The 26,226-nt window shown below is 38.7% G+C and overlaps 1 protein-coding gene across 19 annotated transcripts in view; it reads left to right on the top strand.

Annotated features, from left to right (window-relative positions):
- The window catches only part of KIAA1328 (KIAA1328 ortholog), a 373,028-nt gene extending 351,639 nt beyond the window's left edge, over positions 1-21,389 (top strand). For all 19 annotated transcript variants that reach the window (XM_025429035.3, XM_049112695.1, XM_025429030.3 and 16 more), the window contains one exon: positions 20,416-21,389. In XM_025429035.3, coding sequence (XP_025284820.1) covers positions 20,416-20,626 — 211 coding nt within the window. In that variant the 3' untranslated portion in view covers positions 20,627-21,389. The remainder of the gene's footprint in view (positions 1-20,415) is intronic.
- Positions 21,390-26,226: the final 4,837 nt, after the last annotated feature.

The raw sequence follows: 26,226 nt of genomic DNA, 5'->3' as shown, positions 1-26,226 counted from the left end.
GAAATAGAAGACCACTGTACACTGGAACATAATGAATGAAGCAGAGAATCATGTGAAATAAGAAAGGAGAAGCAGGTGTGGACATAAAATTCAGGGTTTTGTTGCCTACATCAGTCAGGATTTTCCAAAGAAACAGAACCAATGAGAGATGTGTAGATGGGAGGGCAGGAGAAGGGAAGAGAGGGTGGGAGGGACTGTATTTTAAGCAATTGGCTCATTAAGTTGTGAGGCCTGGCAAGACTGAAATTCATAGGTTAAGTCAGCAGGATGGAAATTTGAGGTAAAAGTTGTTGTTTACAGTATTGACTGAAATCCATAGGGCAGGCCAGTAATCTAGAAACTCAGGCAGAATACCTGTTGCAATCTTAGGGCAGAGTTCCTTCTTCTTTAGGAAACCTTAGTTCTTGCTTATAAGGCCTTCAACTAATTGGATGAGGCCCACCTACGTTCTGGAGGATAATCTGCTTTACTTAAAGTCAATTGATTGTAAATGTTAATCGTATCTAAAAATATTTTCAGAGGGACGCCTGGGTGGCTCGGTAGTTGAGCGTCTGCCTTTGGCTCAGGGTGTGATCCTGGGGTCTCGGGATCAAGGCCCACGTCGGGCTCCCTGCAGGGAGCCTGCTTCTCCCTCTGCCTGTGTTTCTGCCTCTCTCTGTGTCTCTCATGAATAAATAAATAAAATATTTTAAAAATTAAAATTAAAAATAAAATACTTTCACAGCAACAGACTAGACTAGTGATTGACCAAAAAACTGGGCACCGTATCCTAGCCAAGTTGACACATAAAATTAACTGTCATACTGTTTTGTACTTAAGTACAAGGGGATGACCCTGAAGGGAATTGACAGGATATATTTTGAATTTGTTAAAACATTCTCTGGTTGCTATATGGAAGGGAACAGGAGTAAAATGGGAAACCATTGAGGCTGCTGCAGTAATACAGATGAGTGATGATAATAACTATGACCCAGGGGTTAAAAGGAATAGAAATAATCAAAACCATAATATATTTAGGAAGTAGCATCAACAGTATCTTATAGGGAAGAGGGCAGTAAAGTGTCAAGGATGACTCAAGATCTTTGGCTTTGGGATTGGAGTGGATGAGAGAGCTTTTTTTGAGTGAGAAAACTGGGAGAAGAGGGAACAGATTTACCATGGGAGAAGGGACAGAGATAGAACAAAAATGAAGATTTTAAGTTTGAGATGCATCAAGATATACAAGTGGAGCAATCAAATAGATGATTAGATTTTAGAGATTGGACTAAAGATAATAAATTTGAGAATTGACACAGAGATCACCTCAAGAGAAAAAGTACAAGGAAAAAAGCTGAAAGGAAAAGACTACTGACCTAAACATGAAGAATGCCAATATTTTGAAGTTGGATAGAAAAAATTTTAAAAACTAGAAATGAGGGGACCTGGGTGTCTTAGTGGTTGAGCATCTGCTTTTGGTTCATGTTGTGATCCCTGGATTCTGGGATTGAATCCTGCATCAGGCCTGCTTCTCCCAGTGCATTTGTCTCTGCTTGTCTCTGTGTGTCTCTCATGAATAAATAAAATCTTCAAAAAAAAAAGAAAGAAAGAAATTTGATCCACAACCTGCAGCCCAGGTAACCAATGCCTTATTTATGATAACCACTGAGTTACTTCAACAAATAGTCTTTTGTCTATAACAGATTTCCTTTCTTTTGTAATGTCATTTATTTGTTGAAGTAACTAAGTCATTTGTCTTGTAGAATTTCACGCATTCTGGGACGTGTATGGTTGTGTCCTATGATGTCATTTACTATTCCTCCATACTTTGTATTTCATGTGAATTGACAGATCTAGATGTTTGAATAGGCTAAAATTTAATTGTTCTATAGTAAGAACACTTCATAGATGATGCTGTGTACTTTCTACTGTAATAGGTAAGTAAAAAAATAATTACTGGTTGTCCTACTTTTCATGATTATAAGATGGGTAAATGGGCTTAGATGATGTCATCCTGATTTATTGATTATAAAGGTCTCTGTCAACCTTTCCCTTAAGGTTTTAGCAGCCATTGATGATTGCTGAATAGATTAAGGGCTGCAAAATGATTAATTTTCTATTGTTATTCTTCACTTATTAGTTGTGATTTTTCTGGAAAGAACTATCAGGATTTTTTTTAAATATTGGGAGATACTAGAGCTTGTTTGAATGCTGATGGTAGTGATTCAATTGAGAGAGAAAAAGTAATATTGAAGAGAGAGGAAATGATCAAACAATGGAGGTCCCCAAGAAGGTGACAGAGGATAGAATTCAGAGCAGATAAGGAACAGTTAGCCTTTTTTTTAGAAGACATTCACTCCTTTCATTGTAACAGAGGGAAGAAAGAAATTGAATGCAGATGCAAGGAACTTGGTAGTTTGGTGCTCAGAATAATATATATATATGTTTGTTTGTTTTTTTTGAGAACAGTACTTTCTTTCTTTTTAATACTTTATTTAAATTCAATTTGCCAACATATAGTATAACACCCACTGCTCATCTCATCATGTTTTTAATGAACTATACGAGAAGGTCACTGACAAGGAGGTTGGGGAAACTGGAGGAAGAAAGTAGAAGAGCAAAACTTTTAATTCTGCTTTTATGTTTAATGAGAGCTTTAAAAAAATAACTGAAAATTCCTGCAATACCAATGGCTTTGTTGGAGCCTCTGAAACTAAAATTTTTTCTTAGAAATCTTATCTTTTCAAAGGGATTCCTCAAAGCTGTCTAATCTCTTTGATGGAAAGATAAATCAATAATTTCTTCCACTTTATTTTACCTTATTTTCTCTCTTTCTTCCTGAGATCTCAACTTGATTCTCAACAAAGAAGGATTCTCTTTCCAACGTGGCGTGTTGGGTAACCATGCCCTTTTTGCTCTATTCTTTTTTTTTTAGCAGGAAGGGGCAGAGGGAGAGAGAAAGAATCTTAAGCAGGCTCCATACCCAGTGTGGAGCCAATATGGGGCTCAGTCTCACAGCGCTGAGATCAAGAGTCACCCAAAATCAAGAGTCTGACACTTAACTGACTGAGCCACCCAGGTGCCCCACTCTGTTCTTCTTACCTTTTATTTACAAGTTTGCCATGGAGATATCTCTTAAGGAGACAGTATGAATCAAACATGAAAGTAGAATTTGATCTAAGATTTGTACTTACTTCTCTGATGTATAAGGACAGAACAGGATGACTGACAGCTACTTCACTTCTGAGTACGGTGTCTTATACAACTGATATCTGTTATCCTTCTTGTTAGTTAATCCTTGATGTAGATTTCAATCACATTATTATACTTTTTGAAAAATTTGATTACTTGATCTAAAAGAAAAGCTAAAATACATCAGATGAAGGATTGGAAAAGGATAAATAAAATTATCCCTATTCACAGGCAGAATGATTGCCTACATAAAAAATGCCATGGACTCTAGAGAAATTTCCTAAAACTAAATGAGTTTAAAGGACTACTATAAAAGGCAACACACAACATCCAATACTACTTATGTACACTAAGTAATGAACAATTAGAAACTGAAGTTAGTTCACAGTAGTTCCAAATAACTGGGACAGTCTACCTTTAAATAATATTAATGCATGCACCTGTGTGGTATAAGACCCATACAACAGTATACTTCCACTCTCTGCCTTGGTGTTATTCTTAGCATACATTTAACTTCTACATATTTTATATTCCACTTTAAGTTTGTTGAAGTATAATTTATCAATATTTTTCTTGTATTTGCTATGCTCTTGATGGCATATCTAAAAATTCTTTGCCTAACTCCAGGTCACAGAGGTCTTTTCCCTGTATTTTCTTCTAAAAGTTTTATAATTTATGTTTCATAAATTAAAATAATGTTCCATAAATTAAATCTCGTAGTCTATGATCCATTTAGAGTTAAATTTCTTTAAAGACAATTTTTTAGAGTAATTTTAGGTTCACAGCAAAATTAAGAAGATACAGAAATTTCTCATATACCACCTATGCTCACCTGCATAATCTTCCTCATTATCAACACACCCCGCCAGAGAGTTACATTTTATTACAGTTGATAAACCTACATTGACACATCATAATCAGCTGAAGTCCATAGTTTACATGGTACACTCATGGTGTTGTACATTCTGTGAGTTTTGACAAATTTATAATGACATGTATTCACCATTTATAGAATCATGCAATATCAGAGTATTTGCACTGCCCCCCTGCCCAACCCCTGGCAACTAATGATTATTTTTTGTCTCCATAGTTTTGCCTTTTCCAGAATGTCGTATAGTTGGAATCATACAGTATGAAGCCTTTGCAGATTGGCCTTTTTATATTAGTAATATATATTTAAAGTTCTTCCATGTCTTTTTATGCCTTGATAGTTATTTTTTTAATGCTGAATAATATTCCATTGTTTTTTTGTACCACTATTTATCCATTCACCTACTAAAAGACATCATGGTTGCTTTCAAGTTTTGGCTATTGCAAATAAAGCAGCTATAAGCATTCATGTGCAGGCTTTTGTGTAGACATATTTTTAACTCTTTTGGGTAAATACCAAGGAGGACAATTAACAGATCATGTGTTAAGAATATGTTTAGTCTTGTAACAAATTGCCAAACTGTTTTCCAAAGTGTCTGTAGTGTTTTGCATTCCACCAGCAATGTATGAGAGTTCCTGTGTTCCATATCTACCAGCATTTAGTGTTGTCAGCGTTCCAGTTTTTGGCCTTTCTAATAAATGTGTTGTGGTATCTCATCATTGTTTTAATTTGCATTTCCCTCATGACATAAGATGTGGAGCATCTTTTCATATGCTTACTTGCCATCTATATTTCTTCATTGGTAAGGTATCTGTTCAGGTCTTTGGTCCATTTTTTAATTGGTTTTTTTTTCTTATTATTGGTTTTAAATGTTCTTTAAATATTCTGGATAATAGTCCTTTATCGGATGTATCCTTTGCAAATATTTTCTCCCAGTCTGTGGCTTGCTTTCTAGTTCTCTTGACACTTTCTTTTGCAAAGCTGAAGTTTTTAATTTTTAAAATTTTTTTATTTAAATTCAATTTAGTTGGGGCACTTGGGCAGCTCAGTGGTTGAGCATCTGCCTTTGGCTCAGGTCACAGTCCCAGGGTCCTGGAATCAAGTCCTGCATTGGGTTCGCCACAGGGAGTCTGCTTCTCCCTCTGCCTGTCTCTGCCTCTCTCTCTGTGTCTCTCATGAAAAAATTTTGAAAATCTTTTTTAAAAAATAAATAAATTCAATTTAGTTAATATATGGTATCTTATTAGTTTCAAGGGTAGAATTTAGTGATTCATCAGTTGCATATAACACCCAGTGCTCATTACATCAACTGTCCTCCTTAATGTTCATCACCCAATTACCCCATACTCCACCCAACTCCCCTCCAGCAACCCTCAGTTTGTTTCCCAGAGTTCAGTGTCTCTTGTAGTTTACCTCCCTCTCTGTTTTTATCTTATTTTCTTTTTTCTTCCCTTCCCCCGTGTTCATCTGTTTTGTTTCTTAAATTCCACATATGAGTGAAATTATATGGTATTTGTCTTTCTCTGACTGACTTACTCACTTATAATATTCTCTAGTTGCATCCATGTCATTGCAAATAGCACGATTTCATTTCTTTCGATGGCTGAGTAAGACTCCATTGTTGTATATATACCACTTCTTTATTCATTTATTGATGGACATCTGGGTACTTTCCATATTTAGGCAATTGTGGACATTGTTGCTATAAACATTGGGGCACATGTGTCCCTTTGAATCACTATGTTTGTATCCTTTGGATAAATACCTAGTAGTGCAATTTCTGGGTCATAGGGTAAATCTCTTTTTCACTTTTTGAGGAACCTCCATACTGTTTTCCAGAGTGACTGCGCCAGTTTGTATTCCCACCAGCATTGTAAGAGGGTTTCCTTTTCTCTGTATCCTCACCAACATCTGTTTCCTGAGTTGTTAATTTCAGCCATTCTGGCAGGTGTGATTGTGGTTTTGATTTCTATTTCCCTGATGACAAGTGATGTGTGGAGCATTTTTTCATGTGCTTGTTGGCCATGTGTAGGTCTTCTTTAGAGAAATGTCTGTTCATGTCTTCTGCCCATATCTTGACTGGATTTTTTGGTTTTGGAGTATTGAGTTTGTTAATAAGTTCACTATGGATTTTTGGATATTAGCCTTTTATCTGATAAGACATTTGCAAATATATTCTCCCATTCTGTAGGTTGCCTTTTAGTTTGTTAACTATTTTCTTTGCTTTGCAAAAGCTTTTTATCTTGATGAAGTCCCAATAGTTCATTTTTGGTTTTGTTTCCCTTGCCTTTGGAGACGTGTCAAGCAAGAAGTTGCTGCAAAAGTTTTTAATTTTAATGAAGTCCATCATATCAATTATTTCTTTCATGGCTAGTACCTTTGGTATTACATCTAAGAAGTAATCACCATACACAAGGTCATTTAGCTTTTCTTCTGTCTTCTGGGATTTTCTAGTTTTGCATTTCACATCTAGGTCTATGGTCCATTTTAGTTAATTTGTGTGAAAGGTGTGTCCAGAATGATTTTCTTATATATGGATGTTCATTTGTCCCAGGATATCTTTGAACATTTGTTGAAAAGGCTATCTTTACTCCAGTGTATTGCCTTTGTTCTTTGGTCAAAATATCAGTTGATTATACTTATGTGAATCTATTTCTGGGCTCTCTGTTGTATTCTACTGATCTATTTGTCTCTTATTTTACCAATTCCACACTGTCTTGACTACTGTAGCTTTATTAGTAAGTCTTGAAGTCAGTTCTTCAACTTTGTTCTTCAGTATTGTGTTGCATTATTCTTCATCTTTTTCTCTCTCCATATAAACTTTAGAATCAGTCTGTCAATATCCACAAAATAACATGCCGGGATTTTCATTGGGATTGATTGCATTGAATCTATAGATCAAGCTGCAAAGAACTAACATCTTGACAATATTGCATCTTCCTATCTGTGAATGTGGAATATCTCTCCATTTATTTAGCTTTTTGAAATCTAACTAAGTTAGATTTCTAACTAAGTATTTCATTTTGGGAGATGCTAGTGTAAATAGTATTGTATTTTTTATTTCAAATTGTACTTGTTCATTGCTGGTATATAGTGATTGTCTTTTATTTATAAACTTTGTATTCTGTAACCTTGGCTATAATCACTTTTAAGTTCCAGGAGTTTTTGTTGATTCTTTTAGATTCTCTACATAGACAAGCATGTCCTCTGTGAACAAGAACAGTTTTATTTCCTTCTTCCTGCCTTTTGTTTCCTCTTTTTATCTTATTACAGTAGCTAGTTTTTCCAATATGATGTTGAAAAAAAATGGAAAAAGGATATCTTTGTCTCATACCTGAACTTAGTGGGAAAGCTGCAAGTTTCTCAGTTTATTAAGTGTGATATTAGCTCCAGATTTTTGTAGATATTCTTTATCAAGTTGAGGAAGTACTCTTTATTACTAGTTTACTGAGAATTTTATCATTAATGGGTTTTAGATTTGTCAGAACTTTTCCTACAGCTATTGAAATGATCATGTATTTTTCTTTTTCAGCCTGTGGATGTGATGGATTTTGTTAATTGATTTTTCCAATGTTGAATCAACCTTGCATATCTGGAATAAATACCACTTGGTTGAGAATTTTTGCATCCATGTTTATGGAAGATATTGGTCTGTAGTTTTCTTGTAGTGTCTTTGTCTAGTTTTAGTGTTAGGGTGATGCTGGCCTCATAGAATGTGTTAGGAAGAATTCCCTCTGCTTTCATCCTCTGAAAGAGAATTGGTATAATTTCTTCCTTAAATGTTTGGTGGAATTTACCAGTGAACCCATCTGGGCCTGGAGCTTTCCATTTTGGAATGTTATTAATTATCAATTCAATTTCTTTAATAGATATAGGCCTATTCAAATTATCTATTTTTCTTGTGCAGTTTTTGTCAGATTATGTCTTTCAAGGAATTCGTTCATCTGTGTCATCACATTTGTGGGCAGAGTTGTTCATAGTATGCTTCATCCTTTTAATGTTCATAGGCTCTGTAGTGATATCTCCTCTTGTATTTCTAATATTAGTAATATCTGTCATCTTTTTTTTTTTTCTTAGCCTGGCTAAAGGCTTATCAATTTTATCAATCTTTTTTAAAGAACTAGCTTTTGGTTTCATTGATTCTCTGTTGACTTCTTGTTTTCAATTACATTGATTTCTTCTCTGCTTATTGTTTATTTTCTTCTGCTTCCTTTAGATTTAATTTGCTTTTCCTCTTCTAGTTTCATAAGGTGGACAGCCAGGTGATTGATTTTAGATTTCTTTTTTTCTAATATATGTATTTAGTGCTATAAATTTCCCTCTAAGCACTGTTTTTGCTGTATGTCACAAATTTTATTAAGTTGTGTTTTCATTTTTATTCAGTTAATAATTTTTAGTTTATCTTGAGATTTATCTTTTGATTTACATTTTATTTAGAAGTATATTGCTTAATCTCCATGTACTTTGGGATTTTTCAATTATCTTTCCATTATTGATTTCTACTTTAACTCCACTGTGATCTGAGAGTAAACATTGTATGATTTTTTTATTCTTTTCAACTTGTTAAGGTATGTTTTATAGCTCAGAATATGGTCTATCTTGGTGAATGTAAAGTTAATTTTTGAATAAAGTGTGAGGTTTGTGCTGAAGTAATAATCCTCCTCCTCCTTCTTCCTCTTGTCCAATTGTTACAACATTATTTGTTGAAAAGGTTATTTTTCTCCACTAACTGACTTTTCATATCTGTAAAAGCTTCAGTTGATCATATTTGTGTTGATATACTTCTGGACTATTATTTTTTCTGTTGAACTGTCTGTCCTTTACTAATAGAACATTGTCTTGATTAATGTAGCTTTACAGTGAGTCTTAAAACCATGTTATTGAGCCTTCCAAGTTTGTTTTCTTCTTCATAATTATAAATATTTTAGTTCCTTTTCCTTCTCATATAAGAAACTGAGTCTTAGGTTAAAAGGTAAAGGGTACAGAAAAATAAATTATAATAACATGAATAAGAGATTTTACTGTTAGCTGTGCTGTTTAATATATTATCTTAAAATTGTTCTTGGGGTGCCTGTGTGGCTCAGTCACTTAAACGTCTGCCTTCAGCTTGGGTCATGATCCCCAGGTCCTGGGATCAAGACCCACATCAGGTTCCCTGCTCAGTGGGGAGCCTGCCTCTCCCTTTCCCTCTGCCTGCTGCTCTGCCTACTTGTGCTCTCTCTCTCTCTGTCAAATAAATAAAATCTTAAAAATAAAATGTTTTTTAAAAATTGTTCTTTAGGGGAGTCTGCTTGTCCCTCTCCCTCTGCCCCTCCCTCCACTCATGTGCTCACATGCATGTGCTCTCTCTCTCTCTCTTTTAAATAAATCAATAAAATCTAAAATATATATATTCTTGATTTAAGGATTTTTCTATATACCCATTAACTTTCTGGTAAATTCTTTAGCCTACTTTCAAGGTGAACTGACTTTGCATAATATTCATTCTGTGGCTTATAAGCACTTCAAGAAGAAATATGTTAAATTAAACTTAGTGAAGTCCTCTGTTGAATAGAAAACAAGAGACAGAGATAAGGTTCTGAGTGGTACCTTCAGTCCTGTGTCTGCACACATCTGATTTTCTCTCCGTCTATATAAGTAGTTCTTCTGTGAGGTCTGCAATTTCATAATCAGGTTCAAGACCACCTGTTATTCTTATTAGCCTTTTTGGCTGATTCTTGACAAGTAATTGTGAAGCATTTATAAAATATACCATATTTTCTGTAAGTACTTCAGAAACCTGAATAGCAGCCTAGATTTGCTTTAGTAATTCGAGAACTTTTGAGAAGAACTATTTTAGGATTCCTGAGAAGACCTGTGTGAGGACTCCTGGCCCAGTATGGTAATTGGTTATCCTTCTACTTTCTTTATAAGGCAGGTTTTTAAACCCTTAAGTAATTGTAAGGAATCTAATTTAATAGGATATATAAAGAATACTATATAACCAAGTAGAATATATTCTAGGACCTTGAATGTAGTTCCTATTTCAGAAGCCAAAACAGAATATTCCTTAGCAGTATATCAAAGAAGAAAAAGTTTATTATCATCTCAATATATACAAAAAGTTACTTGGTAAAATTAATTTTTCATTCTTGATTTTGGTAAGCCAAAAGAGGAAATACTTAACATAATAAAGAATATCTGGATGACAAATACTTAATAGTGAAACACTAGATAATTCCTTTTGGATCAGCATTATACAAAAGTGCCTATAAAACCTATAGTTTTAGGAGCGCTAGGGTTGCTCAGCGCTTGAGCATCTGCCTTTGGCTCAGGTCATGATGCCGGAGTCCCGGCATCAAGTCCCGCATCAGACTCCCCACAGGGAGCCTGCTTCTGCCTCTCTGTCTCTCATAAATAAATAAATAAAATATTTATTTAAAAAAAAAACCTATAGTTTTAGCATTTCCCTGAAGGTGTTAGCCAATACTATAAGAAAAAATAATACAAATAATATAAAGCATATAAACTATCATCATTATTTATATTCGGTGTAATTGCTCACCCATAAAACCCATAAGAACTAATTGAAAAAAATAATCGAAAGAAATTAAGAAAGTTCAATACTGTATAAAATTTAATTACTATAAATCTCTATACCAGCATTAGCTATTTAAAAGATATCGTAAAGATATCGTGGAGGGATCCCTGGGTGGCTCAGTGGTTTGGTGTGCCTGCCTTCGTGCCGGGGTGTGATCCTGGAGCCCAGGATCAAATCCCACATCAGGCTCCCGGCATGGAGCCTGCTTCTCCTTCTGCCTGTGCTTCTGCCTCTCTCTCTCTCTCTCTCTCTCTCTCTCTCTCTCTCATGAATAAATAAATAAAATCTTAAAAAACAAACAAACAAAAAAAAGATACCGTGGGGCAGCCCCGGTGGCACAGCGGTTTAGCGCCGCCTGCAGCCCAGGGTGTGATCCTGGAGACCCTGAATCGAGTCCCACGTGGGGCTCTCCTTGGAGCCTGCTTCTCCCTCTGCTTGTGTCTCTGCCTCTCTCTCTCTCTGCATCTCTATGAATAAATAAATAAAATCTTTAAAAATAAAAAATAAAAAAAGGTATTGTGGACTTCTTAAAAAAATAATAAAAAAAATAAAAGATATCGTGGAGAAGGAGGATTCATTCATACAAGCTAGAAAAAAGTTAGGGGATTCCTAATGATAAACCTAAAAGAAAATTTTTTAAGTAAAAAAACAACCTAAAAGAAATTTATGTAACCTCTCTGAAAATACATTTCCTAGTTAAGATAATTGAGAACTTATCTATTTCCTGAGACACCAACAAGATTACAGTAAGAATTTTTATTTAAAGGTATAAATTCACAAAAATAAGTACATCAGAAGACTCCTCAATATACCAGGGATTTTTTTTAAAGATTTTATTTATTTATTCATAGAGATGCAGAGAGAGAGAGAGAGAGAGAGAGAGGCAGAGACACAGGCAGAGGGAGAAGCAGGCCCCATGCAGAGAGCCTGATGTGGGACTCCATCCAGGGTCTCCAGATCACGCCCTGGACTGCAGGCGGCGCTAAACCGCTGCGCCACCGGGGCTGCCCTATACGAGGGATTTATATACATTTTTGGTAAATGGAAAATGAATGGAGGATTAGTAACTTACTAAATAGAACAGAGGAATCTAACGCATAGAAAGCACTAAAAGGTATTCACACAAAAAAGAGATGAATATCACAAACTTTGGGTAGTTTAGGGAATTAGAAGCAACATGAACAATGGAAAGTAGTGATGTGGAGTGGAACTAAAAATTTATGGAATAGACATGTGAAGTAAGAATTAAAAAACAGTACTCTGCCACAGCGCCATATGTGGAGTATTAGTCCCAAGCAGAAGGCTGGAGATTAAATCCATCTAGAAAATTCAACAGAGAAAAGACATTAAGGAATGTCACACTTTGGAAGATGAGATGAGTCAGATAGGGCTGAAAATAAGATCAATTCAAAGACTACAAATGGCAAAGGTGGCTTCCTTCCCTGACCCAGAAGTAAACCACATCTCCTTACCATGTAGAATATGGAAGATTCTTCTCTGAAGAATCTGAAGTTTAACAGTCTCAGAAAAAAAGACCTCGACATACTGATATGGAGTGGTACATCCAGGGTGGGGAACAGTCTGACAATTCCTTAAAAGGTTAAACATAGAATTTGCAATCCCACTCCTTATGTATCTACCCAAGAGAAACAAAAATTTGTACATGACTATTCATTGAGGCACTGTTCACACTAACCAAAAGGTGGAAACAGCCCAATGTATCATGTGAGGGATGGGTAAACAAAATGTTTTATATCCAAACTGTGGGATATTATTTGGCAACAAAGAGGAATGAAGTAATGATACATGATATAACATGGTTGAACCTTGAAAACAATTGCTAAATGAAAAAGCCAATTACGAAAGACCATTATATTGTATGATTTTATTTATATTAAATGTCCAGGCAAATTTATGGAGATAGATGGTGGTTGTCTAGGGCTGGGTAAGAGGGTGGAAATAGAGAATGATTGCTAATAGGAACAGGGTTTCTGTAGTGGGGAGGGAGCAATAAAAATGTTCTCAAATTAAACGATTATAATAGTTGCCTAATTCTTAATAAACTAGAAACCACTGAGCTGTATGCTTTAAATAAGTGTAATTTCTGTGTGTATTTTTATTTCAATAAAAGAGTTTGAAGTCTATAAAGAAGCAGTCAGCCACATTTGATGCTGCAGAGATATTATGTAAGATAAATGCCACAAAAAATCCATTTGATTTAACAACATGGAGGTCATTGGTGAATTTGGTGATTTCAATTTTAGTAAATTCAATTTATTGCAATAAATTTAAAAATGGTTTGGTAATGAAAGGAGAGGTCTTTAGGGCTCCTGATTAACCAGTAAGCAGACTGAAGGTTCTAGAGTAGATAGTCAATACAAAATGTTCCTAAGAAACATAAATAGGGGATCCCTGGTTGGCTCAGCAGTTTGGCAACTGCCTTCGGCCCAGGGCGTGATCCTGGAGTCCCAGGATCGAGTCCCACATCGGGCTCTTCGCATGGAGCCTGCTTCTCTCTCTGCCTCTCTGCCTCTCTCTCCCTCTCTCTGTGTATCTCATGAATAAATAAATAAATTAAAAAAAAACACACACACAAATAGAGTGGATGGTCTTGTCTAGAAGGATAAGGTACCTGGGTGGCTCAGTCAGTTAAGTGGCTGCCTTTGGCTCAGGTCATGATTCCAGGGTCCTGGGATCAAGTCCCACATTAGGCTCCCTGCTCAGCGGGGAGCCTTCTTCTCCCTCTGCCCTCTCCCCCTGCTTATTACCTCTCTCTCTGTCTCTCTCTCTCTCTCTCTGTCTCTCTCATGCTGTCTCTCTCTCAAATAAATAAATAAAATCTTTAAAACAATAATGTGGTAAAAAATTGATAAGGAAAAAATAGTCCCAATATAGCAAATGAAAAAGTAGTTTATACAAACCATATGTAGTATCCTTTTTTATAAAACGAGACCAAGAAGAATATGTGGACGGGTAAGACTTTTCAGAATATGTGAAATACATTGTGATTTTTTTTTTTTGGTAGAGCCATCATTTGAAAATTTATTTATTAATTTGAAGGAGAGAGAGAGTAGGGAGACAGAGAGAGGGAGAGAGAGAATCGCAAGCAGACTCCTCACCAAGTGTTGAGCCTGACACGGAGTTCTATCCCAGGACTCTGAGATCACGAGCCAAAACCAGGAGCTGGCCACTTAACCAACTGAGCCATCCAGGTGCTCCATATTGTGATTTTTTAAAAGACTACCTGTCTGAAAATTTTAAAAAGCTGCTTATGGAGGAATACTAAAATTTAAGCCATCAGACCATTCTTTTTTTTTTTTCAACAAATATTTGGCTCCTACCTTGTGTCAGATACCATTCTTGGCACTGGAGATAATATCAATGAACAGAATAATGACCCCACCCTCATGGGGCTCATTACTATTGAAAGAGCTAGACAATAAATAATGTATTTTAGGTAGTATTGAGTGATACAAAGAAAATAAAACACCGTAATGAGACAAAGTGACTATGGAATGATGGCAATTTCAGATAGAGTGTTTAGGAAAGATCTCTTTGAGGAGGTGACATTGATGACTAAAGGGAGCAAACAAGGTCTGACAGCAGAGCCTCCTAAGCAGACGATACAGCATGTGTTCAGGCCCAGAGGTAGCTGGGTTGATAGAGAGGAGCAGGATTTAAAGGGGGAAAAAATTAGTTCTTTTTAGGATAGTTTGAAATGCCTAATATGCATCCAAGTGGAGAAATCAGGCAGCAGTTGGGGATGTGAGTCTGGAACTTGGGAGCAAGCTTCACATTGGAGCTGTACGTTTAGGACATATTGATATTAAAAATCACATGAACGAATGGAATCACCTGAGATATGAGAGCTGAGGATTGAGCCCTGGGACATGCTATCATTTAAAAAATGAGAGAAGAGGAGGGTAATCAGGAGAGATCTGAAATCACAAAAGATGAGAAAAGGGAATGTGAGGGCAAGCTCCGGAGACTGCATCCTCCCCTGGGTTTTGTCTCAGTGTCTTGCTAGGTCAAAGGTTCCAAAACTGGAACAAGAGTTCTAGGAGGACAGAATTAATGCCCTACAACCAAGTCCACATTGCTTCCTGAATGGACCTAGCAGAATAAACCAAATAAACCTGCATATCACCTCTCCATAAGGAAGCTTGTAAATCAGCCTGGATGCCCAGAGACCTTGTGAGTACTGATTTTGTGAGGTACACAGGCAAGAAAGCCAACACAGTCGATGCCTGTGGCTCAGAGAGAGTCTGAGTGTTTCCAGGAATGCTATTTTATGGATGTGAATAAGTTGCCTATCCCGCTAAATTATATAAATACCAAACTCCCATCAGGGTCAGGCCAAGTTAATTCACTTTATAACCTCCTGTAATGTGTCACATCAGCAAACTAAGACACACTGCTCACAGAACACAATTTGATAAACACTGCTCTTTGCTGGTATTTAGTATAAAATGCCAGAGGAATACATTTTTTTATTCTGCTTTATTGCATATATAATTCTGATGTAAAATTGGGCAATTTTTTTTAAGCTTTGGTTTTTTAAAGCAATCTTTGCTATTTTATTGCTTTTTAATCTGCCAAAGTATTTGGTCTTTCCTGATACCAAAAGTGTTGTTAGAACACTTGTTGAATGAAATTAGCTATGAGGTGCCCCTGAAATCTAAGGCCCTTGTCTACCACAGACTTTCAGATTTTTCTGCCACAGTGTAAACCATGATTAAATATGGTTTCTAGAGAAAGAGAATTTTTATGATAACAGTAGAACCATGCAGATAAGTATTTGTTCTTTAGGTAAATTGTTGGCAAAAGATAGCCCAGTCGATTAGGAATATGGATATGTTCACACAGAGTTACAACTAATCATACTACACTTTTAAAATAAAATGTAGGGGGCCTGGGTGGCTCATTTAGTTAAGTGTCCTACTCTTGATTTTGACTCGTCATGATATCAGGGTTGTGAGATCCAGCCCCAAGTCTGGCTCTGCACTGAACCTGCTTAATTCTTTCTCTCCTTCTTCTCTGTCCCTCCCCCACTCGTGCATGCGTGCACACTCTCTCTAAAAAATAAAAATAAAAATAAAATAAAATGCAGTGGAAAGAGGAACCATTTTCTTCTTTCACTTTTCCTATAGTTACACATCTTACCTATCTTGGTGGAAAGACTGAAGATACACAAGTCTAGGAAAGCCAAGGTGCCTGAAGTAAAAACCACTTGGCTCTGCCACTCACTTGCTGTATGACCCTAATCAGTTCACTTCTAGCTCTCTGGACCTCAGGTTCCTCATCAGTAAAATAAGTGAATTATTTCAAATTATGAAAGCCGAGGCCGAGTCCTCCATGACTAAGCATTACCAAGTGTTTGCCAGTATCTGGTTCTTCTCCTCTTCTGGAGCCACATGACTAATTCTGGCCAATCACATATAAGAAGTATTGTGTCACTTCCAGGCTGTGGAAACCTATATATAATTTTGGAGTTTCTCTGCCCTGCCAAAACAATAGAGAAGCTTACATGTTCCAGATAATGTAGCCAAAAGATAGTGGAGCCACTCTATTTGGACCTACTTTGAGCCTGTAACATAAACGTGAAATATATTTGACTTCTATAAAGCCATTGGAATTTTTTTTTAAGATTTTATTTATTCATGAGAAGCACACAGAGAGAGAGAGAGGCAGAGACACAGGCAGAGGGAGAAGCAGGCTCCATGCAGGGAGCCCGATGCAGGACTCGATCCCAGATCTCCAGGATCATGCCCTGGGCTGAAGGCAGGTGCTAAACCACTGGGCCACGAGGGCTGCCCAAGCCATTGGAATTTTGACATTAATTTGTTCTGTCCCATAATCTAACTTATACTAATACATTAGATCTAACTCTCCATGGTTTTGTGGGTCACTCCATATTATAAAGATTTTTTCTACTATATTGTATGTGAATAAGAGTACTATGAAGGAGTTTGAAGCCCACATTTTTCTCAAATGATCAAATAAGTTGGTACCTATTAAATCAGTCTTTAAACACAAATCCCAATCATTACTCTCTATTTCAGTCTGTGTCTCTGAAAGATTGATTGCTGACATACTTTCTGATCCCCAATTATTTTGGCTCTATTTTTTAATAGAGAAAGCAGCTGGTTTATTCCCTCATTCAGAATACCTTTCCTAGCTGTTTTAAGCATGAAATTGCATAGAAAAATACAGCTTTCCATTGTTTCTAACTTATAAAAATGTTTTGACTATATGAAGAGATGAATATTACCACAAGACTGCCACATGTCTCCAAGGAAGGTTCAAACAAACTCTATTTCTTGAGCATGAAGTAGGTCTGTCTTTCTGATAAAGAAACTTTCTTGGAAACAGTACCCAACCCATAGGCTTACACCTTAAGCTAAGATGTTTTGGTCGAACACAGAAACCATTGTCCTTAATGCTGTGAGAATAATCTGAAAAAAAAAATCTGCTCAAAAGATTCTCAATTTACAATTTTTCATACCATATAAAATATGACATTTCCACACCTGAGATGTTAGTCTGATCTCGGCGGGGACTTGAGAGCAGGGCCAGTGACATAACTTACAAGACCAATATAAATAAAAATGTAGGACCCCTTGCTCAAAAAGTAGTATGAAAATGTGCTAAGGTTAAAAAAAATAATAAAAAATAAAAAAATAATAATTTAAAAAATAAGTAAATAATAAAATAAAAAAAAGAAAATGTGCTAAAGTACTAAAATACAAAGCTTTTTCCTTTTTTTAAAGAATTTATTTATTCATTCATTCATTCATGTATTATTCATGAGAGACACAGAGAGAGAGAGGGGCAGAGACTTAGGCAGAGGGAGAAGCAGGGTCCATGCAGGGAACCTGATGTGGGACTTGATCTTGGGACTGCGGGATCACACCCTGCACCAAAGGCAGATGCTCAACCACTGAGCCACCTAGGCATCCCAGCTTTTTTCTTTAAAAAGAAATATATAAAGCATAATCAAAGGGTGATACATGATTATTAACATAAACCTACAGATAGCAAAAATTTTTTATATTTTTGAGGTCACAATTATACATAATAAGTAATACTTTATTAATGTGATACTTGACTGATCATAAGATTTTTCTGGCTCATTTTTCTTTAAATTCATTTATTAGATGGTCAAAAGTGATACACTTAACAATTTTATTTTAAATGATACAATTAAAAGCAAATCAGTCACTTTGGCAAATGAAACATCACACATAATTTTTGGTAATTTTTAATTTTGAGAAGAATCTGCTGATAAACTGACAATGGAGCTTTTAGGAATATTTTATAGACTGTGACAACACTAGGATAGATTTCTGATAAATTATTTCAAAATATAAATTCTATCTCTTGAGCTTATGACACAGAACAACTTTTCTAAAAAGATACAGCTCTTTACACACCTTAGTTTTATGTATGTCAGAAAATCTAATTTTAAATATAAGTTTGTTCAGTGTTGGTTTTCTCTGGTATATCCCATAACTTGTAGAGGTCATACAAGAAACCAAAAGTCACTTTTGGCTTGTATATAATGATCTGTTTATAGTTTGTATATAATGATTTGTATATAATTCAAAACTCCTACTTATGCCTTCTATTGCCGTATCTTCCATGACAAAGAAAAATTAATTTTAAAATTATCTTCCTTGGGCCACCTGGGTGGCTCAGCAGTTGAGTGTCTGCCTTTGGCTCAGGTCGTGATCCTAGGGTCCTAGGATCAAGTCCTGCATCAGGCTTCAGGTAGGGAGCCTGCTTCTCCCTCTGCCTATGTCTCTGCTTCTCTCTGTGTCTTTCATGAATAAATAAATAAAATCTTAAAAGTAAATAAATAAAATTGTTTTCTTCATTAACTGATACATTTGAAGCTGCATATGAAAATAGTGTTATTTTCCATGAGATGCAACAATCTTTACATTTAATTTCTAAACCCGTGGATATTTAGTTTGCAATGGTGCAGCTGGTTTTGGGGTTTTGTTTTGTTTCGTTTTGTTTTTTAGAGAGAAAGAGAGAGAGAGAGAGCACACGTGTGAGTTGGGGGAAAGAGGAGAGGAAGAGAGAGAATCCTAAACAGGCTCCATGTCCAGCACAGAGCCTGATGCGGAGCTAGATCCCATGACCTGAGATTATGACCTGAGCCAAAATGAAGAGTCAGATGCTTAACCAACTGAGCCATCCAGAAGCCCCTGGTGCAGCAGATTTTAAAACCTGATTCTAAACTCTTTGAAGAATTCCTGTATCTCCTCAATGTGCTTTATTGCAATGTCCATGTGTATGCTTTTATTTTATATCTATTTTACTGGATGTATATTGCCTAAATGCTACCATTCTCATCTCAGTGTTCAGGCCAGAAAGCTAATATTTTGCTTCAGGGATGGGTTCTGGGAAAAGACAGGCAAGGCAGCCTCTCAGCACTGCTACCACCACTGCTGCTTCTCCTGCTGCCACCATCACCGTCACCGATAAGGGCCCAGGCCCTAGCCCCAGCCACACCCTCAAAGCCCTGTGGTGCCCCAGGCTGCTTCTGGATGAGTGTGCACACCAGGCAGCCAGGCCAACTGTTTGGCACAAACACTGTCCATTGCCCACTATGCCTGTGGCCTGAACCCGCATATGCATTCCCAGCATATCTCCTCTGTTCACACACCTGCTCTCTTGTCTCATCAGACTTCATTTGTAAAACACAAGGTCAAAGATAAAATCAAGAGTTTCAAGACCACAACAGAAGAGCAGTAAGCCATGTCTAGGGCCCTGTGCAACTGCACAGGTCACACATGCCCTGCTCAAGGCTTCATGATATATCTGTAGAAATTACTTGGCCCCTTGTATGAATGACTATGGAGACATACATTTATGCCTTTGGCTTTCCATCCTGGGAATACATACAGATGAGCCATGGATGAGGGTGTTATTGACCACTATTAGTTTCTCTGCCTCTCTGCTGATCTAAGCTTATCCCTTTCTGATGAAAATGCTGGATACCAAGGCAGTCTTTCTTTGGAGGAAGCTCTTCATAGATTCAGATGAGAGTTTCTTTTCCCAAGATTCTAGAGAAAATGGGAGTAAGCCAGCAGGATGGGACTAGCATTTATTGAGTACTATGTTAATTTATACCAACTGATTCATTTAACCCTAACAGAAGTTCTGTTAACTCCTTATGCATGAGAATCTGAACTGAATGGTTGAAGGGCTTTCCCAAGATTACACAGCCTGCAAATGGTAGAGCAGAGATTTAAACCAGGTCTGTCTGGCTGCAAAGACTTTGAGAAGCTGCTTCACTGTCCTGAATGTGAGCACTGGAGACAAACTACCTGGGTCCAAATCCTGACTGTGCCACATGATGTTACTTCCTAGAGCCTCTGTTTCCTCGTATGCACAATAGAGATCAGACTAGTATAGTACCTACTTCATAGGGTTGATTAGAAGGTTAAGTATGTAAAGCATCAAGAACAGTGCCTGATACTTAGTAAGCCTACAATAAATGTTACTACTACCATCATTACTGTTGTCACCATTCCTTTTCCCACTCCACAGTCTCTCTTCACAGCTCAGAAAAGAATGTCAGTGATCAACAGAAGAGAAGAGCTTACAGACAACAGGGGGCTGGCTTCTGCTGTTCGACTTCCAGAAAGTTCCCCTAGAAGGCCTTCTTGCACATGATGTGATCACTGATCCAATTCTTGCTCCTGGCAGCCCATTTCTGTAGGCCTCTTGGATTCTGATATTCCACTGGTCTGATCAATTTCTGTCTGGGTTGTGTGTGTTGCAGGTATGAAACATCTCTATTGGATTTGGTTCAATCTCTGAGTCCAAAGTCTGCTCCCAAACCTCAGCCCCATCCCTCCAGAGAAGCTGGGGCCTGGAATCACAGTACTCGCCGACTCAGTCCTCGAAAATCAACATGGAACAAGATGGGGGCAGGCAGGACCCCTGAAGACCTGGAGGAGAATCAAATTCTGGAAGATATCTTTTTCATTTGACGTTGAAACACACGCTACAGGATTCCCATACGACATGTGTGGGCTTCTTTATATACTGATCTAGGATTTTAAATTATTTTATTGCAAAGTAACCGTGTCTCTCCTTTCACAATGGCCTCTCTCACTAACATCCTGTTATGTGTTGAACTAATCATGCTACAAACCCAGGGTGGTTTTGATCATACCAATCAGTAGGTAACATATTAAGGGGGCATGGGAGTGGAGGGCCATATCTTTCCCGTGCCAAGCAGAGATTAGAAAATTAACATGGAATACCTTCTACATGCAAAGCCCTTTGCATATTCAGCCTCATTTCCACTGTTTCCTTCGCAATGCCTTATTGGAAAACGTTGGCTTTCTTTTGTACACAAGGAAAACCTTTTCATGGAAAGATCCCTCTGATTGAAATGGAGCCCTTTTGTAGCATAAGCAGTTTCAGAAAGAAAGAACCTTTACCTCTCTAGCTCTCCTTCACCTCTGTATACGGGTAGTCATTTAATTCTGAAGTTGGGCTTAGTGCCCCTCCCCGTTGCTTGTGACGTCACCAGGACCAGTCTTGAGTCCCTTCCAGGAGTCATCAGCCCTTAACCACAGGGCACAGTGGGCCGGAGGGAGGGACCCAACCAACCCTTGGAAACCAGCATTAAGTAACACACCTGGAACAACTGCCCTCTGGAAATAAAATGGAGGCACAGGCCTGACATGCTTTTCCTGCCATCCACTCATTTCCCAGAATAAATAAGAGCAATAACTCAGTACTTTATATTGACTCAAGTGTCTATATTTGTGAGCTGTTCATGGCTGTGTCTGGGGAAGATGCCACTAGAGAGAAAGGAGCATCAGCTGCCACAGGCTGATCGGCTTTCCCTGGTCATCCCTCTTACGTCTTGAGGATCAAAGGCCCAAGGTTGACCAGGCCTTTTATGTGCTCTGCTCTGTGTTACTGTCCCATGACCCCAAAGAGCCCTCTCTACTTGTCAGATTTTCCTCCGCCCCTCCAAGCAGCATCTACCAATCTTTCCCACTGGGCCTCCATTTAACCCAGAGAAAGCTTGTGGAAGAAGTACACTTGAGACCTCATTCTCTATTCTCCTATTTGGCAGAGCTCTTGAGATGGGTCCTTCAGCTTACAGGGGCTTTAGTGGGCTCTTGTGCTAATGGGTAGCATGATGAGCCTGCTAGAGCCAGTGAGTTGACAACTTCCCAGTCATTGGAAGCAAGGGAGATGTGTCCTCAGAAGTGAGTAGTGGATGACTTTATTTCATCTGGAGGGTATCGCTTTCTTTCTCTCTCCCTTCCACCCAACTCCAGACTTGAAGTGGGACCAAAAGTCTTTATCAGTGAGCATTGGTAGCCACAGTCAGACCACCCAGGGTAAACTGCTGTTGGTGAGCCTGCATAGCTTCCCTGAATTCTTTATCAAAACTAGATTATGTCAGCCTACAAAAGCCTTGTTAAATAGATTCTTTATCTAGATAGATCTAAATCTCATTGTCTCTTCTGGCTGAGGCCCTGTCACCTCTACTTAGCCTTCCCTCCCTTTGATCTTCTTGCTGTTTGGGGAAGAGAAAAATGAGATCTACCAACACCAGTCCTTAATCTGAGGTCAAGATTAACAAATTTTAGGCATTCAATTACAAAGTTGAAAAAACACTGCAGATTATAGTGTCCTTTTAAAGTTCACCTCATGACAGGAACTGAGTCAATTTCATCCCATTTCAGAAAGCATTTGGAAAATTGAGTTTCCTTTTGGTATAGCAAAATAGGGAGCAAAAAACTGAGAGCCCTTAGCCATTTTCTCAATTAAATTTAGATTTCCAGAACTCTCTCTTCCTTGCCCCATAAGTGTCAAGAGCACCGTAAGTACATCCATCTCCCTTGGATCAGCCATAACTACACTCCCTCATTTGGAGACCAGTGTCTTTACAGCTTTCTAGAATAAGAGGATGCCAGAAAGACCAAGAAAAGGATTATTTCTTTAAGAAGCTTGTTGCCTTTAGAAGAATCATAAATGAGAGATATAAGCTAAGGGCTTTTGGCTGGGGGCAGGAGTGGTCACGTGCCACAGATTGGAGTTTAACTGCTTCTTTACCTCCCCCTGCATGAGCATTTTGGAAGAGCAAAGATGGATGTTCAGCAGAGCATCAATCAACTTATTTTTTATATGCTACATTCCCCCACCAGTTGCCTTTATCCTGTAGGCACTTCCTGTGTGTCAGGACAATGGGATGTGAATATGTGCCTAATCCATTGGCTTCCTTGTGAATTGAACAGCGTATGTTAGCATCTTCATCTGTCTGACTTTGAGATATGTATATGTATATATATGAGAAGTTTGTTGTAGAGCCTGTAAGTTTGGCCTAATTGCAGATTTCCTACAGAGAGAGGGCCTGACACAGAGGAGTCTGCTTTCTTACTGGTAAAGTGCTCCCAGCAGTGACTGGATGCCTCCAGCTGCTTCCTCAGAGCAAGACTAGACACATACTAGGGGTATTGCAGATAATGCCACAACATCGCCCACCCTGCTGCCCATCACTCTGTGAGAGAGAAACCAATCAATGTTTGCACCATGGGACTGGACAAAGTATGTCCATTCAAGCTCCTACAGGGGCACAACATGCTTGATTTAGGAAACTAAGGTCAATCAAGGAAAAGCTTTTGCTGACAAGTCATCCTTCCTGGAGGCACACTAGAGTTCTTCCAAAGCTGACCCCCATTGTGAGGACTTATCTAAAAAATCCCCAATGTCCTGGGGAAGGGAGGAGCTCTCTCCTCAGTCAGAGCCTCCCTTTCCACCCGGCCCTGCTCCCAGCACCACGGCCAGAGACTCTGGGAAGGGATAGGCCTAAAGGAGCCCAGCTAGATGAAGTCTGCCATCACTAGTGAGGTGGACGGAGGTTTTGGCAGACCCCTCCCAGCTCAGGCTTTATCCTCACTTCAGAGAGTATTGTTTATATACATATGAGATTTTAAGTTAATAAATTATCTCCATGGCTATTTTCCCCATGTGGTTTTGATATCAAATGGTCCCTTCAACACCCCTCATCAGATCGGCAGAGGTCCAAAGCAAGAGCAACACTCCAGGTTATCAAAATGTTATTCTTTTCAGTATGTGTTAAAACAGCAGGAGCTTGGGTCAACCAAAAGAAAGGAAACGATTTGTCACATCCTGATAGGTTTTCCTGGTTGACTCCCACTCGCTCCCATCATGTGGACACCAAGCCGCCTCTTGGTTGTGTGGTTGCTGGAATGGAGCTTTCAATCTGTGTGCACCTCTGAGTCCCTTCCATTTGCCTGTCCCCCAAACTACTCAGCAAGGAAAAACTATCACAGCACTTCGAGGCAGGAAAAATGGCCCTATCTAGTTGACTTTAGGTGCTAAGAGATGTTAGGCGAGGGCATGTGTGCCGGAAATGCCCAGTTTGGGGATCATACGAGTGGATTCAATTAATGGCCAGAGACCCTATCCTGCCTCTTGTTCCCCAGGTCAACCTGGCACCTCCACCTGACCAAGGAGACTGCAAATGCCCCTCAGGTGGAGGTGGCGAGAACACAATTGTCAGTCAGCTCCAAGCCCTCTGTGCCATCTTATTCAATGCTTATGAAAGTCATACTTTTAAGAAATCATTTGTATATGTGTTTCTTGTAAGCCACCTGTAGTCCTTTATGGAATGAGGACAAGGGTATGTCTGTGCACACCTAAGGTTCTCAAAGTGTTACCTTGTGCACCAATAAAGAAAATGAGGCATAACAAGCCCTAACTAAGGTCATCAGCTAGTAAAGAATAGAATTCCAACTTGGAATCTGGGGTTGGGAGAGTCATTATTCCCTTCTTCCCGTCTCCTCCTTCCTGTCAAACTCACAAGTAATGGCAGGTCCACCTCCTATTTCTTAACACACCCCCTTACCTCTATCTCTGCTGGTACTTCTCTAGCACAACAGTCTCTGCATTTGTCTTCCTACCAGATGGCCTTGAACAAGTGACTTTACCCTTTGCCTCACTCTTATCTGTAAATGGAGATCATAACAGAACCTACCTCAAGGGGTTATTGGGGGGCGCAGTGAGCTAATGCATGTCGAGTGCTCAGCACAAATAAATAAGTACTCATAAGGTTACCTGTTACTGTCCTCCAGGAAGCTACCAGGTCATCTTGCCATGTCGCATCCTGGCTTAAAAGTGTTGGATAGTCCCAGTACTTAGTTTCCTGTTGTGTTTAAGAGAGAGCTTGACCTTCTGAGCATAATGCATGAGGATCTTCATGATTTGGGTCTGCACTGCACAGCTCTGGCCCCACTGTTTTTTTCTCTTGACTTCTGTGCTCCAACCACTATGAACTTCCATAGTTCCTGAAGGCACTATGATATCCTTCTCCTGACCTTGTGAGCTTTCTTAGTCCTTTGTATGTCCCTTATCACAACACTTGCTATGCTAGAAATGCCTGTTTATCTGATTCCTCCTTCAGCCTTACTACTTGTGAGTTGTACACATTTAGACACGTTATACTTTATACATTTAAACTGTGTTGTAAAGTTAAGCTTCATAAATTATAACTCTAAGCCTCGGTTATGATCATTTATAAAATTACTTGCAAAAAGGGGATGGTAATTCCTACCTTACAAGTTGATGCCTGGATCACTGGCCCAGAGGCCCAGAGGAAAGCCAGAATGATAAGGCAAAACTTGTTCCTGCAAGTCAGCCTAGGCAGGGTGTCCAGCAGAGCCAGAGGGGGCTGCGTGGAAGGTGGAGGGACCAGAAGACCCAGGAGTAAAGAACATTGTTGGGGTTTGTGAGAGAAGAGGAGATGTCTGGCTGGAAGACCAGGGCCCAGACAGGGCATGGGCACCAGCTTCGCCCTCCCCTTCCACTGCTCTCCAGAGCTGGGTGGCCTTGGCGGGCACCTCACTGGCACCACTGCACAGACAGGCCCTGGCCTGACCACTGCCAGGCTGTCCAGGGTCCACTGTCCTCTTGTGCTGCCCTTATAAGCTGGGATGTCCCCACTCTTTGTCCTTCTCTTCCCCAGTGCTGAGCTGAGGAGCTTGGAGGAAGGGAAGGCCAGCTGTCCTGCTGCTTGTTGCTGCTAGCTGAGACAGTATGAACTCTGCAGCCCCGATTTTCAGCCTCTTCCTCCCGGCTGGAGGTGATTTAAGCTTGTTGGATTTATATAACATTGGGAAACGGTAAACTGTGTAAATTTGCTATGTTTTCCAGGGACAGTTATTTATGGAGAGGCATTTTTAACTCAAGTGTAGAAGTGTTAAATCATTATAATAAATTCATGCTATTCAGACTTTCTTACATTGTAATAAATTTTTTCTAAGCATGAATGAGGAGATCCATGATTCCTCTAATATACCATTATGTATTTCTTCTCAAAATGACACAACTTACTATATCAACTTGGAGAATAATAGAAGGAGATTTACTGTGCTAGAGGAACAAAAGTCGAGTAGGAGTGAGTGTGAGAAGGGCCCTAAGAGCAGCGACCCTCCAGCAGAACTTCTCCCCACCTCTCTGGTTGCTTTTGCCCTACTAGGAGGAGCGGCAGGTACAGCCGCAGTACGGGAGGGTCTGGCGAGGGGGCCACCCCCACATCTTG

The sequence above is a fragment of the Canis lupus genome, chromosome 7 (genome assembly GCF_003254725.2).
Source record: "Canis lupus dingo isolate Sandy chromosome 7, ASM325472v2, whole genome shotgun sequence".
Lineage (NCBI taxonomy): Eukaryota > Metazoa > Chordata > Mammalia > Carnivora > Canidae > Canis > Canis lupus.
Note: the sequence above shows the minus strand (reverse complement) of the source record. Positions and strands in the feature narration are given on the sequence as shown.